This window comes from Hydra vulgaris, chromosome 03 (genome assembly GCF_038396675.1).
Source record: "Hydra vulgaris chromosome 03, alternate assembly HydraT2T_AEP".
NCBI classification, from domain to species: Eukaryota; Metazoa; Cnidaria; class Hydrozoa; order Anthoathecata; family Hydridae; genus Hydra; species Hydra vulgaris.
The window spans coordinates 2,044,610-2,060,858 of NC_088922.1; the positions used below are offsets into that span (position 1 = coordinate 2,044,610).

The 16,249-nt window shown below is 26.7% G+C and overlaps 1 protein-coding gene across 2 annotated transcripts in view; it reads left to right on the top strand.

Moving 5' to 3' along the window:
* LOC100201445 (serine/threonine-protein kinase 40) overlaps window positions 1-16,249 on the top strand; it is a 38,432-nt gene that overhangs the window by 3,384 nt on the left and 18,799 nt on the right. The window contains exon 1 of one of the 2 annotated variants that reach the window (XM_065792049.1): window positions 12,468-13,132. The exons of the other annotated variant lie outside the window; for it this stretch is intronic. Within the exon in view, the coding sequence (XP_065648121.1) occupies window positions 12,554-13,132 (579 nt within the window). The 5' untranslated portion in view covers window positions 12,468-12,553. Of the gene's footprint in view, window positions 1-12,467; window positions 13,133-16,249 lie in introns of those variants that run through there. 2 annotated transcript variants of the gene reach the window in all.

Sequence of the window (16,249 nt, forward strand, 5' to 3'; positions counted from 1 at the left end):
TATTATATTTATTTATATTTATTTATTATTAGTATATATTTTATTTATTATTAATAAATATTTATTAATTATATATATTTATATTTATTTATTATTAATAATTAGTTATTATAACTATTATAATAATTTTTTTGCCGTTTCATATATTTACATATAAGTTTCATATTAAAGACTTATTACATATATAAATTTTGGCCGGAGCACGAAGAAGACATTGACTATCTCATCATCGAGCCCCGTTTACATATTGTCCGTGTTTATAAACAAAAAAAATTTTCTATTTTAAAACCTTTTTAAAAAAATATTTAAAGTCTATTGTATTAAAATCTAATTGAAATAAAATTCTTTTAGAATCTGTTTTAAATTTTTCTAGTGTTTTTTATTAAACTTTTTAACAAAATTTTTCCATAAAAAAGGTGCTCAATATTGAATTTGGTAAGAATTCAATTTTAAATTAATTCTCTGAACAATAAAGTTATTCTCTGAAATTTTTGTTTGAAACTTTTGGGATATTTCACTAAAATAATATTGAAATATAAGTTGAGATATTCCATGTGTCATTTTAAGCATTAATAGTAACATTTGGTTTAGTTTATAAATATTTAAGGCCTTAAGACGATTTAATAGTGGTTTGCAATACACAGCACTGTTTGCCACAAATACAATCCTACAAGCAAGCTTTTGTTTGTATAAAGTTTTTTGAGTTTTCCGTAATTCGTACTTTATCGTGCAATGTTGCAGTAAGAAAGATAACTGTGAATAAATGAAAAATAAATTTTCATTAGAGCTCTAGTATTTAAATATGGTTTTGTTTTATAAAGTACGGAAATATTTTAAGAGATTTTACTTTCAATGGATTGGATGCGAAACTTCCATGACAAGTTTTCATCAAGAATTACTCCTAGTTAACAGTAGATTCCCTTTTTACATTTGTTTTATTGAATAAACGATTTGGCAGTTTTAAGTGGAATATTATCAACTTTATTTAGTTCGGGGAACAGAATGAATTAAGTTTTATCTATATTTAGCGAAAGGCGGTTACTTCTAAACCATTTATTTACTTTAGATAATTCGTTTCGAAAAATTTTCAAAAGAATTTTTATATTTTTGTACGAATAAAACAAATTGGAATCGTCAGCAAACAATATAAAATATAATCTAATGCTGAAAGTATGTGATTTTTATACACTAGAAACAATAATGGTCCTAAGATAGATCCTTGGGATCTATCTTAGGACCATGAGATAATTATACTATTAATTATTATATTTATTATTAATATATACTTTATTTTTTATATCTGAATTTATTTTATTATTAATACATATTTTATTTATTAATAATTGATATTTATTATTTATGTTTATTTATTATTAGTAATTAGTTTTTATAACTATTATCATTAGAAATGTAATTCATACTATTAATTAAATTATCTAATTAATGTATTAATATAAACATATTCGTCATTGCTGATGATGTTTGTTTATATTATAACTAATGAAGCTGCATTAATTAAAGAGACGTTATTCATGTTTGTTTTAATTGTGTTGTGGCTTAATATTTCGTTATATTAGAAAGAGAAAAATATATTAGCAAATATTTCCATAATCAACTGAAATTTTTGAATGTAATATAACTCTTATAAATTATACAAATATATATTTGTATATCAGCTTTTTTTCGATGCAAACACAACGTTGATCCACTGTATATAATCCAACGTTATTCCATGTATATGGATCAACGTTGATTCAATGTATATAACCCAACGTTAATCCATAAACATTGAATTAACGTTGGGTTATAAGCATTGGATCAATGTTAATCTATATACATTGGATCAACGTTGGGTTTAGATCTGAAAAACAACCAATTTTTGCGATGTTTTTACATACGTTGGACCAATGTAATTTTACTAACTATTTTTAATCACGTCTTTAAAAAGGTTTTTATTAATATAAGTACGATAAAACTAACATTGGATCAACATTGGGTTTGTATGGGAGTAAATAGCCGAAGTTTGCGATGTATTTACATACGTTGGCCCAACGTAAGTGTGCTTGTTAATGCAGATATTTATGTCTCCAGACATAAACATCTGCATTAACAGTGTTTTTTGTTTTGAAGAATACCTAAATACTTGTCTTCTTGGTAATGTTCATCTAGTGATTTTGTGAAGTTTTCGATCCCTCTTTAATGACGGTTTGGGATAATACAAGACAATTAAAAGAATTTAGGTTCGAGATTTTTATTCTTCTTAATATAAGATAGCCTTGCTCTGTCTACAATAGATTTCTTCACAGATTGAAAACTGTGGTTTTCTGATATCCTGTGCTCTTCTAGTAATTATCATTATTAAAAAAGTCAGAGCGACCAAATTCTGTACAAAACCTGAGAGTGTTAACACTTCTATCAACACGTTTTTTTTGAAACTGATGGTGCAGTATAACTTTGTACAAGTACAAGTTGAAATAAAGAGCTTAACAATTTCAACTGAAGTATAGAATATCACATTTTTATAGTCACATTTTTTACCTTTCGGAATTCGATTTCGGAAACCGATTCGAAAGATTCAAATCTCCTTATTAACATGTGATCAGGGAAAAGCTGAAAAGGATGATACCTGCTTATGTTGGGAATCAGATTGGGTTCTAATAAATAAACGTTTTTGGGTCTATTTTTGCAACATCAGCATTTTGAATTTCTTGACCATTAAGAAGAGTTTATAAAGTCTCAAAAATTTGTTTCTAGCATGAATAAAACTCCTAATGACACATTTCGCTCCAGCTGACTCTCTATCACATTGATTTTTTCTACGTGAAGGATCCTTATAACCATACCTTCTAAGGAAGAATAGCTTTGCTTTGCAAACTTTGTAAAAGTAGATGTTTCCAGATAAGATGATGCGTTATCTGACTTTGATGAAGATTTTTAAACAAGGAACATCGATTTTAACTTTTGCCAAAACAACATCAGCGAGACAGAGTACATCAACAAGGGTTTGCTCACATCCATATACAGCAGCAAATTAGACTTTTTTCTCATTTGACCATTTTCATTGAGGAAGAAGACATCAGCATGTAGAGTTTTCTACATGCTGATGTCATTCTTTTTTTCCAAAATAATCTTTATGGCCTTCACGGAATTTAGCTGGAAAAATTTTTGGAGAAAAATATTTCAGCCAAAATCAAGTCTCTTCATCAAGTTTCTCAAAAGCAATTATTAATAACTATCTAAAGATAGTATTACAAACGATTGTCTAAAAAAGGATCTTGTGTAGCAATCAATAATGATTGTTAAAAGCGAATTAATGAAATGATTGCCCATAACGAATTAGTGGTGTAAAAATTATTAAAATAAATATCACACCAAATTGTTAGTCATATTAAAAATGTATTTCTCCCTTACTTTGGATATTACACTTTTACAATCCCATTACTTGAACCTATTGTTAAGTATTTTGTTACATTGAAAAAGAAAAATAATTTTTTTTTAAATTTATTTATTATTATTTTTTTTTTTAATACTTTTATTTAGGTGCCCCAAGAAGACCTAACGGTCTTGTCACAGAGCACCGCGGATGTGCATTTAACCAGAAAGTTCACGCCTCCTTCCATACCGTGACACGAAAATATGTCCAAGGCTCGTTTCGAACCTGGATCTCTGGAACCAAGCGCTCTAACCACTGCGCCACGGCCGCAATTATTTTCTTATTTAACTAAGAAAATAATTTTTATCAAGCACTCTTGTAGATAGTTCTGTCATAAAAATATTTTTTATCATAATTTTAAATAGAGTACTAATTATTAACAGTGAAAAGTAGCGGTTGCTAAGCATATCTATACCGTTAGGTATAGATATGCTTTGCTAGGGAACTTTGTAAGTTCAAAATGTGCAAAATAAGACTTCTAGGACTTCTGTAGGCTTTTTATCACTTGAGCACATGGATTTTTTTCAGGTATTGGAAGATTCATGTATAAAGAAACCAAAAAATTTGAAAAGCTTTGAAGCATATGCGAAAAAAGCTAAAATTTCACCCAAATTAGCAGACCACAACACTATAACATCAAAACCCACATTAGTATTACAGACAAAAAAATTGAACACAAAAGTGTCGATTCAAAAATAATTTTATAAAAATATGGTTTTAGTTTTACTGTCAAAGCTTTAAATCAAACTCATGCTATATCTCTACTTTAATTAATTCTTTCGATATAATTTTTCTATCGGAACATTGGCTCTCAAATGCTGAGCGTTTTATTTTGCATGATCTATCTGCTCCCACACATCAATTATTTTTTCAATCAGCTGAAAAAAAGCTTTTGAGAGAAAGCTTTTTTATTTCGTAAAAATTTACTGCACTCTCTTTACGTAATACACGAGGATCAACAAAATCTTGCAATAAAAGGATCGTGTGACAATAATGTTTTAATTTTTATTGGAATTTATCTCGCTCCATGCAAAAACATCTCTGAATTCTTAGAAAAATGTCTTAACTTAGTGTGACTACCTCCATCATTACCACGAATGAAGATGAAAGAGAATGTTTTATTCCCGGTCATTTCTAGTTATTTTCTGAGATTATATGTTATGGAAGTCCGAAACAACCAAACACAAAACAGCTTTTCTAAGCATTTATCTAATTTTCTTGAATTAAATGAGCTCTTTTTTTGTGAAATAATTAATGTTACTGGTCATACCTATACCAATAAACATAAAGCATTGAATAATTCATCTTATATTGATTACATTGCAGTCTTGAAAGATTTATCAATATGCTTTACTAATTGTCAAGTTATTCCTACTTCACATTTAAATATAAGTAACCATTTACCCATCGCTATAAATATTACTCTTAAAAAAGAAAATCTAACACCAGTTATATATAATATACTTAAAAAATATTATACAATCCCTAATTATGCTTAGAATGATAACAATTACGTCTCTCTGATTCTTTTACAGATTACACTTTTATTGGAGAATCGATAGAAAAAGAAACTCAAATAACATGTGAAAGAATAAAAAATGCTGCTTTTCTAGCAACCGATGAATGTTTCCAACAAATAGAGTTCTGCATTTACTCTAAATAATGGTAAAGGCTAGAAGATTTTAGAAATCAATTTGAGCAAAGACACTCTTTTCTTTCACTTTAAGGAATGGAATAAATATAACTACAACAGATTGCGGCAATGCATTTTGTTTAATAAATAAAACCCGCACGTAAAAATTTCCGTAAAACTATAAAATCAGCTCCTAACTTGAAAATCAATAAAGTTACCAAAAACATAAAATACCTTCTCAAAACTAATCCACAAAAAATTTGGATCAATATCCGAAGAATTATATCAACTTCAAACACTTGTATCTTTACTATTATTAAAAAACAAGATAGAATAAAATGATTTTAAATGAAGGCATATTTGAAGTACTTTTTTTAGTTAAAATTTCACTTATATAGTCGAATACTTTTGCGGTCCAAAGCGGTCCAGTAATTTGAGTCTGAAAAAAAATTGATCAATATAAATTTGATTTATAATCCGCGGATGTTCCCTGGTCTCTAATATTGATTGTTACAAGTTAAACGATGTAATCAATTTTATGTGGCGAAAACATTATCTGTATTTTATTCTAAACGTTTATGTAATAATTAGGTCTCAACAAGACTAGATTAGTGTTACAAACTTGTTTTAAAATTTATACATTTTAAAATACCTATTTATAAGATTTTATAAATGAAATTTATATTTTAATATAGTTAAAGCATGAAAAATATTGATATTTATTCATATATAATACAAGAAAATTTGAACTTAGCTAATCCTAATATTTTGGATACAGTTGTAAGTGACATAAACTTAACTTAACAAATAATAACCTGTCTAATTTCATAAAGCATCTCAGACAAAAGTAAAAATGCAGAAACTCTAAAATTCGTTTTGAAAAGAATAACAAACAATGGCTAAAAAATGAACCGATATCAGTTCAATTTGTAATTGATAATAAGCTAATTCTTCTAACTGCTTCCATTGATAAAGAAAGTTCTGCTCTTATCCAATTGTTGTATCTGGCAGGCGCCATGTTTATTTTGATACTTTAAGTAGTAAAACAAAGAAAAGAAGATTGACGCCATTAGTTGTATCATATCCATCTTAAGAACTATTGTTTGCATCAGGTTGTAGTTTGTGCCAAGATGGTCAAGAAAAAGAAGCTAAAGCTGTTTTACAATTATCAGAATATATAAGTTTTAGTTTAGATTCCTTTTTATATGGATTATGTAGTAGTTTCCTGAAATATAAAGTAGAACTGCATAAAAAATACTTAAAATTACTATCAACCAAATAAAAAATCCATAGTACTACTATTTCTCGTATAAAAATATTCAATATGATAATTAAATATGTGGTAATAAAAATACTCAATTTGGTAATTATGGGAGTAATCCAATACTCAATTTGGTAATTATGGGAGTAATCCAAATAAAGTTATTAATTTTTCCAGTTTATGTTTGTTAAGGTTAATAAAATATGTGATTACTAAGTAATTTAGGTCTCAGGCAAAGATTGCAGGAGCTGTAATTGTCCGGTTGACTTCAAATTTTGTAGACATTCATTATGATGAGCTTTATGTCCTGAGATAAAAAAATTAAGAATACAAATTAAAAAAAAGATTTTTGTTTCATGGTATCAGAAATTTGATTTTAAATTAGGTAAAAGTTTGTTTTATATTTTAACTTATTTATTTTCAATGTTAATTATTTAAAATTGCTTTTTTTTTCAAAATGATAACTAAAATAAATGCGATAGATAACTTAAAAGCTACTAGCTACGGTACTTACATTTTTTTTACAAGTTATGTACTATATAATGAGTTCATCATATTTGATAATAATAATATATGACGAACTCATTAAAGAAATATATTTTTTCCAAATTATTATTGAGAAGAATTAAGGTTTGCTAAAGGGGAGCCCCCTTTTTTTTGGGATAAATTTTGACCCATTAGTTGTTTATGCTGAATTTCCTTCTTTAAGCTTTACAATTTTACAGTTTTTATGAGTATCTTATTATAGTCTAAGTAAAGTTTCAAGGTTTCATTTACTTCAATACTACTCAAATCTACTTCAATGCGAATCTTTTGACATTTTTAGATTTTTTTTCACGACTCAAAACTCCGAATGTAAAGTTATTTCTTTTTTTTTACTTTTTTTAATGCAACTTTTAATACTATCTACAAAAAAAAAAAAAAAAAAATATTTGGTTAAATTGAATGTTTTAGAATTTTGACTTTAACAAATAACTTGCTATTTGCTTAAATTTGATTAATGAAGTTAATCGAATTTAAGCAAATTGAAAAAATTCAAATGAAAAAATTCATTTGCATACTTTTTTTTTTTTATAAAAAATTTGCAATACGTAAACAATACGTAACAATACGTAAATAATAAAAGTGTTTTTTAATTTTCCAACAACAAATTGCAAAAAATAAGAATAAAAGGAAACGCAAAAAAGATTGAGTTTTGGGTGGGTGGTGGATGGTGAATTTACACTCCTACACCCTTATTTCCTTCACGCCACACTGAGGTTCAGATTTCAAAAAAGCTGGTCAAAATATAAAAACTTTGTTTGATTTACATGAAACTTTTGGCAACTATGTTTTGAGATTACTTATTAAGAATTTGCTGAGAAAAATTAAGAAATAAAATGGTGGATCCAATATGGTGTATATAAATGCTACAAATTTGTTTAAACTGTACATAAATTTAGTATTTTTTCAGGCCATTTAACAAAAAAAGGTTATGTAAGTTGATGTTGAAAAATTAAAAAACAAAATGGTAAATCCAAAATGGTGGACATTATTGCTAAAAAAATGATCAAATGGTAGAAGATGATGTGATATGTTAAAAAAATAAACATTTTATTTCTGCTACAAAGATTTTTATTTTTTCTTATCTAAAGCATCTTCTTTTTCTTCTGTCTCTTTAATGAAAACTTTACCTTCTTCAATGTCTGTTTCTTCGTCAACTGTATCTATTTTAATGTCATCTGCAAAGGTTTTTTTTTTTTTTTTTAATCATCCGCTACAAGAACCAAGAGGGCAGCATTTGTTTCTGGCAACAAATTTTTGCTTTTTTTTTGTGTTGATTTTTGTAGAGATAAAATGTAAGGGTCTGTGGTTCCCAGCAATCTTCTGAAAACAATATTTATTATTTTATTGTTTATGCTGGCGAACTCTTGTTTTGACTTGTCAGATAAAATTCCTGATTGCTGTTTGAAAGCTTTATGAATGCTGGTATTTATTTTTGCTACTTTCTGCTTAGCTTCTCCTTTAGACGCTTGCCACTTTTTCGTATTTTTTGGTATATTAAATGAATATAGCATTCAAAACTTTGAATCCAGGCGTGAAGAGTTTACTGCCCCCAGATAATTGAGGGTTACCGTCCTTTTAAAACTTTGTCAATGTTATTAAGTTGCTTGGACGTTGCCTGCACCACTGCACGGATATGTGTTAGTGATAGCACTGCATACTTTACCATATTATGGTTATGTTTCTATTAAGTCTATTATAGTCAACTATAGACTAACTGCCCTTTTTTAAAAATGGCGGTAGTAAAATCAAAAACAAAAGAAGCTTTAAATTTTTTTTCGATATTTATTTATATCAAAAATAAAAAACATAACAACAATAATAATAATAATAATAATAATAATAATAATAATAATAATAATAATAATAATAACATTAATAATAGAAATAATATTAATGCAAATAAAATTGAATCAGTTCAGTTAAGATTAAAATATTGACGTTAACTTAAGATATATAAACTAACATTAAAAAACAACTGAAAAATAAAACAGTTAATACATAATTACAGATAATAATATCAAATGGAACGGAATACGTTACCTATTATTGTTTTTAAATAGCCCTGATTTTGTTGATGGAATTTGATTTCCAACAATTATCACTTTTTTTTACCAGAAAAATGAAAAATAAAAAAAAAAAATAAATGAAAACAACAGCAACCATTAAAAAACCATGAAACCATTAAAAGGAAATTTTTGACATAATTTAACAGCGACAAGATTTATATTTTCCTTATAAATATATTACCATATTAATTTATAATAAAAATAATATTAATAATACTTGAATAAATTATCATTTAATGTAATTTAAAAATAACTGTTAAGAATGATATCAATTTTACAATTTATATCTTCTATATATTCTAATTTATATCTTCTATATATATTCTAACTTGAACTTTTTAAAATTACTTTTTGAAGTTTTTTGTAAAAAAGGAGTAATAAAAATAAACATTAAGATTTTAAAATCTACTTCACAGAGCCGACGTTGTCGGTGTCGTCGGCCACTCAAAACAGCTCTTTATTTTATTTAATATATTTATATTACTAGTACTCCAGCAAGGGCGTCAGAGTCCCCCCCCCCCCCCAATAAAAAACCTGCTATTAGGGCCCCAAAATAAAAAAATTTCTAATAGAAATTACCAAAAAAGCCTTAAATTTGCAAATAGGCCCCTAAATTTCTCCACTTCCCCCTAATTTACGAATTGGGGGAAGTGGGGAGCTTAGCCACGGATCTGTACATTACTATTCAATAAACAATAATAAACTGATCAAGGTTTAATTCTATATGAATACTACGTCTCATCACTCTGAATCTTTCAAGAAAATAGCTATACACAGTAATTATTTTGATTTTGACAACCTTGATTTGTTTGAAATTTTTCCTTTAAACAAAGTTTTTTAATATTAATAAACTTATTACAAAAAAAAAAAAATAGTAAACATATTCTGTTTCAATTATGAAACCAGTAAACAATCATTTCTTGAAAATTGGATAACCATAATTGTGATCTTTTTCTAAGTTTTTCATTCCAATGCGTAAGTGAAAGCTTCCGCCTTTTTTTTCTTCAAATATTTTGGAAATGCTTTTAAACATCGAATATAAATAAATTTGTACAAATTGTAGTAAATAATTTTATTTTCATCTTTTAAGATTTCTCAATAATGACATTTTGCACATGTCATTTAAAACGTGGCTCAAAAACGGATTGGTTGCTTTTTGGCGGAAGCAGGCGAATTGATTGATAAGTTAAATTACAAAAATAATACAGTAAAAATGTATGCGGAATGGCGTGGAATTAGTAACTAAATCTCTCTTCTCTATATTTTAAGTTTTACAAATTTCTCAATCGTTTTTTTGTATTAAGATATTTAAAAAAAATGTTCATAAATGATGACTTGATAATACTTGACAAGCACCGTACGAGTAACAAAGGACTGCCGCGTTCAAACAGAAATATAAAGTACGAAAAAACAGCTGATCATTGGCACAACCAGCAATATATAAATACATTTTCTTGTGATTTTGTTTTTTAAAAGCCATTTTTTTTTAAACTTTTTTTATCTTTAGCAATACTTTTATGACTTGCTTGCACAATTTAACAAAACAGAATTAAAAATTGCGTTTTAAACAAATTTAACATAAAAACATTTCGTATTGCGTAAACGCAATGCGTTTTTATAACTCCTTAGTTCAAAATGTGTAAAAATACTTTAATGTAAAATACAAAATGTGTAAAAATACACACTTCTTTTCGTTCATTTTTTACGGTAAATTTTAGCAAATATTTTCACTGTTTTTTGACTGTTCGCTGTGGTTACAATTTTACAATCTTCTCCAACGTTGTAGCCACATTGTTTGTTTTGTTTGACGTCAGTGAAACCGTATGTTGTAAATCAAGTAAGAAATAAAACCGCGAAGGTGAGTTATATAAAACACATTTTTTATTCATATTTTTGACTTAGAGGATTGAACCCAAACCCATAATTGATTTATGTAAATTTGACTGTGCAAATATTTTTTTGGGTCAGTTGATCAATCACTTTAGTAAATCACTACCAATAACTTAACCAAGATGGTATTGAACAACTGCAAAATAATAAAAATTTATAATAAAAAGTAAGCGTAATAATTTTTTTTTTCCATAACTCAACTTTGTTCATTTCTTATTTGTTTTGAAACGTCAATTCTTGCTGTACTTTTGAGATATAAAATGTATTTGTTGTGCGAATTTATAATAGATTTTACACTTGGCATACAACTGTAGCTAACTTTGACTGTGTTCGCACAACAAATATATTTTATGCAACAATACAAACCTTAATCAACAGGACTGTAACAGCTATAATAAAAATCTCTGTCCGTTGTTTAATAAATGTTTAACAAGCAACATTGTATATCAAGCAACTGTTACAACTAATAATCTTGATTCATCTTCTAATGAAAAATCCTACATTGGGATAAGTGAGACTCCTTTTACATTAAGATACGCTAATCACGTTAAATCATTTAACATCTCTAAATACAAAAATGATACTGAACTCTCAAAACATGTATGGAAGTTAAAAGAAGCCAATTTAGTTCCTATAGTTAAGTGGAAAATTCTCAGGCGATGTAAAGCATATAATCCAACATCCAAATCTTGCAAATTATGTCTTACCGAAAAATATGAAATTCTATATTATAAAAATACTAATTTATTGAATAAAAGGAGTGAGATTGTTTCTAAGTGTAGACAGAGAAACAGATTCCTTCTTTCCCAATATGACACTGGCGATTAAAAAAGATTTTTTTCCATATTATTATTATTTTTATTATTATTATTGTCATTATTATTACTATTATTATTATTTGACGTCAGAACTCATTCCATTGTTTTTTTTTTAATTTTGTAACGATTTTTTAAATGTATATTTGAACGGTTTTTTCTTGATTTAAATATATGGCTGATGAGTGCCGCAAACGGCATGAAACTTAAAGTACCGTAAAAAAGTTGTTTTTTTCATCGTACTTTTTTATTTATTTATTGATCTATTTTGTGATTATTTCACTTTATATTAATCACTCTCCAATCGAAAAAATTGATTATTATTACATAATCAAAACAACAACAACAATATATATATATATATATATATATATATTTATATTTTTATAATATATATATATATATATATATGTATATATATATATATTATATATATATATATATATATATATATATATATATATATATATATATATATATATATACAATATATATATATATATACAATATATATATATATATATATATATATATATATATATATATATATATATATATATATATATATACAATATATATATATATATTTTTATTTTATTTTTATTGTATCTATGGACCTTGTGCCTATTTATATGTACAAAACGTTTGAATTAAATACATTCATAAAAAAATAATTATATATATTGCTTAATATAAAAAAAAAATGCTTTTAAGATTTAAAAAAAAACATGTTTTGGTCTTTAACCGTTACTTAAATGTTTGAATGATCGACAATTAAAGCGCGCAGGAAAAGCATGCGCAGGTGCATTTTTACAACAGATTTTTGCCTTAGTTACGCATTACAATAAAACGCAGGCAAGAAGAGAAAAGTTTACAGCGTGCTCCGTTTTTCTTACTTTAAATGATAAGATGGAGAATATCAAAAACAAAGCTGATTTGCAAACGAACAAAATTGATGAATACGATGGTCATAAAAAGGTGTGTCAAATGTGTATTAAAAACCGTCGTTCGTTAAAGTGTGCAGGTCCGTATGTAATTGGGCCGTTACTAGATATGCAGAATCCTAAATGTATAAAAAATTGTCTTGGTAGAAAAATGGGAACGAGTGAATTTTATATTCTAAAATTATTAAGCCTTTTAAATAATAATCATAAAGAAGACATTAACCAAGGAAAAATATATATTCTTACAGAATTTACAATTCTTACAAAACTCCAACAGGAAACAGGTATCCCACGTGTTCATAATTTTTTTGAAGAACTAGTAAATGATGACGCTAATTGTAATATTAAAAGTGAGAATACATCTCATTTGCATTCTGTTCGAAGGGTGTGCTTGGTTTTAAACTGCTTTGTATCGCATATATATTCGGAGAGAAACGAATATATAAATTTACAAAATTACGTCATTAAGTGCAACAGGCTATCAGAAAAAGAAGCTTTGTTGATTTTTTTAGATATTGCTCAAACTGTGCAAAGCTTTCACTCGGTGAGTATTATTTGTTTGTTTTGTTGTTTGCTGGTTTGTTTACAGCGTGGTATAATGTACGTTTTAAGCGCTATTATCTTCTTTTAGCTCATTTTTTTTGTATCCTTTCTAAAACTGACTCACGATCGGTTTTATTAAAAAATATGTATATATTTTTATTTTACTTGTAAATTTATTGTTTAAAAATAATCAACTACTTTGTTTTATAATAAAGTCGTTATAAACGTAATAAAGTTCATACTTTAGAGTTATAAATTAAATATGGCGTCATAAAAAGTCGATTTTTTAGGTTAAGTTCATATTCCTCAGAAATTTTTTTTGTGAAGATGGTGTAATTTAATTATCAAATTTATAGATTTCTTAAGGATAAAAAAAGGAGTTTTTTTTTTATAATGAAACAGATCATGACAAAATAAACAATAAAAAAAAGATGTCAAAACCAAATTGAAACTCATCAGATCGCTTTAAAGCTATAAAAGTATGCAATTACTGTTTATTTTAAAAAAGCTTTTTAGACGGCGCTCTGAAGATTTTCTTTATCAGGCACAAAAAAATTTAATTTTACGTTTTTATATTTTATATATTTTGCTTTGAAGTCCCAAACAACTATGAAATTAAAAAATCATTATTGTAACGTAAATTTTTAATGCTAAGTTTAGTTGGGTTCTACAAATTTTACAATGTATTTTTATGTTTCACTAACGAATAATAATATTAGGTGCCGTCCATAAATAATGTCAGTAACTTTTCCTTATTTTTCAATCACACCTCTCTCTTTGTCAAGCTCAGTTAATTTTTCGTCGAACCCCCTTAAAACCGTTTTTTTTTTTTTTAAACTCTTCTTAAAAAATTTAAAATGCGTATATACCATTACTTTTTTTGTGGTTTGTTTAGACATTTATTCCCAACAGTAATGAATTGACGTAAAAATCATTATTAACGTAAAATCATGACATGTTGTTCTTTCGGATTTGGGAGAAATAAGCAAGTTTGTTTCTGAACTTAAATCGTATTTGCTTTATGGATTTTTCAGTACAATTTACATTGCAATCAGATTATTGATTTTCCTTCTTCTAGCTAGTGACTGATACAGGAGGGAGGAGAGGGATCCCCCCCCCCCCCACAAACACCCACACTAGAATTTGAAAGTCCTAAAATATTTTTTTTTTTTTTTTTATAGGAGACGCCAATGTGGTTCAAAATACAAAAATATTTTAACATAATAATTTAAGTGGTTTATCCTAACCTAAGTTGGTTTATAAACATTATGAAAGTATTAAGAAATAAGTCCCGTAAGCAAGCGGCACATAGTTCAACTTGCTTCTCGCAGCGGCCATGTTTCCGTTAGGTTTGTACTTTAAAGTTATAAGCTTAATCTAAGATAAAAATTCATCTAAAATACCGTAGAAATGGTTAATGCTAATAAATCCTGATTACAGAAATTTTAATCTAATAAAAAAAAAAAAAATTGGTTTTAAAAAAATCTGGAAAAACGCAAAAAAAAGTTTTTTGCGTGTACAAACTTATGAATAAATGAATTTTTTTTTTAAATATAAATTAATTTCGGTAATCTAGATAGGACCGGCGCGAGTAGGTGTCAGGTGTGGGGTAGGAGGGTGCGTTCGGTTTTTTCCGGCAAAAAAAAAGTTTTTCAATTCCCCATTTTCTATTAATCCAATCAAATAATCTAAGTCGCATTTGAATATAATAACTGGGCAAAGTTTGCCGATTGAAAGTACAAAATCGTTCTAATTTGCTGTATAAGAAAAATTGATTGCTTTGGGATGGAGGGGGTTGGTCTCCCCACTTATTCTTGCATCGGCTCAGAATATAGCTAGAGAAAAAAAAGTTGCAACGAAGAAGAATAGAAGTAAAGAAAAAGTCTGTGTAATGTTATTTTTTATTTTATAAGCGTATTCTTTTAAAAATTAGAATACAGGTAATATTAAATAAAATATTTTTTCATAAATTGTTCAACTCGTCTTTTCGCAAAGCTTAAAAGTTCATTAAAAAGCTTCAATAAAAATTCATTTGATTTTTAACAAAATATTTCTGTAAGCAGTAATAATGTTTAGCGTTTTGTTATAAAATTGACATTTTCTCTTTGCCACTATTTTCAAAAACATTGAATCATAAAATACTCTATTTTTATATATCATTGGAAAGAGTTCTAATACAGTCAACTGTCGATACCAAAAAATTCGAGATAATTAGGTTCGAGATATCGAGAGGATTTTAGCCTAAACGAATACGTTATGCTCATGGAACCCCAAAAAGTTCGAGATATCAAGTATTCAAGATATCGAGTGTTGACTGTACAGTATTTTAAAGGTGAAATTATGAAAATCGAACAATTTTTCATATACGGATTTCTTGAAGTACTTTAAGTACGTTAAGAAAAATTATACTTTGACGATAGTTACTTAAGTAACTATCATCAAAATTTAGTTTTTCTTAATGTAAATTGCTATAACTTTGCTATAAATTGTCTGAAATAAGAAAATTAATGAAATTAAATACAACAATAACAAAATAAAATAATAAACAAAGTCGGAATAACAAAATAAAAATTTGTTGAATAACCAAAGCAAAATTCTGAAAAAAAAAACAAAAAACAAATAAACAAAGCCTCTATTTAAAAAATGTACCCAAATAGAACTTTGAAAATTATTTTAAAAATAAAAAAGCATTAATCTTAATTTAATAAGTATTATAAGTAAGTTTTAACTTTTCAACTTTTTAACAACTTTTTTAAATTTATCTATAGAGAAATAAAGGAATACTAAATAAATGAAAATATCATTATACTGCATAAACAGCATAAATAAATGATGGACAATATTAAAACTTTCACATAAAAATGATTGAATAACAAAACAAAATTCTGAGAAAATAAACTAAAAACAAAAAAAAGGAAGTATTCATGTTTTAGTTCTATTCTTCTCTAGAACACTGACTTGGTAACTTTTGTTCTAAAATTTATGTTAATATTTCTGGCTACCCCTAAAATAGCTAGGTAAATTAAAAAAAAGGTAAATTAGAAATTAAAAAGCACCTCCAAAATTACCAGGCAAACTAGCACATCTAAAAAAGTTGATGGGTACCCGACACATCTTA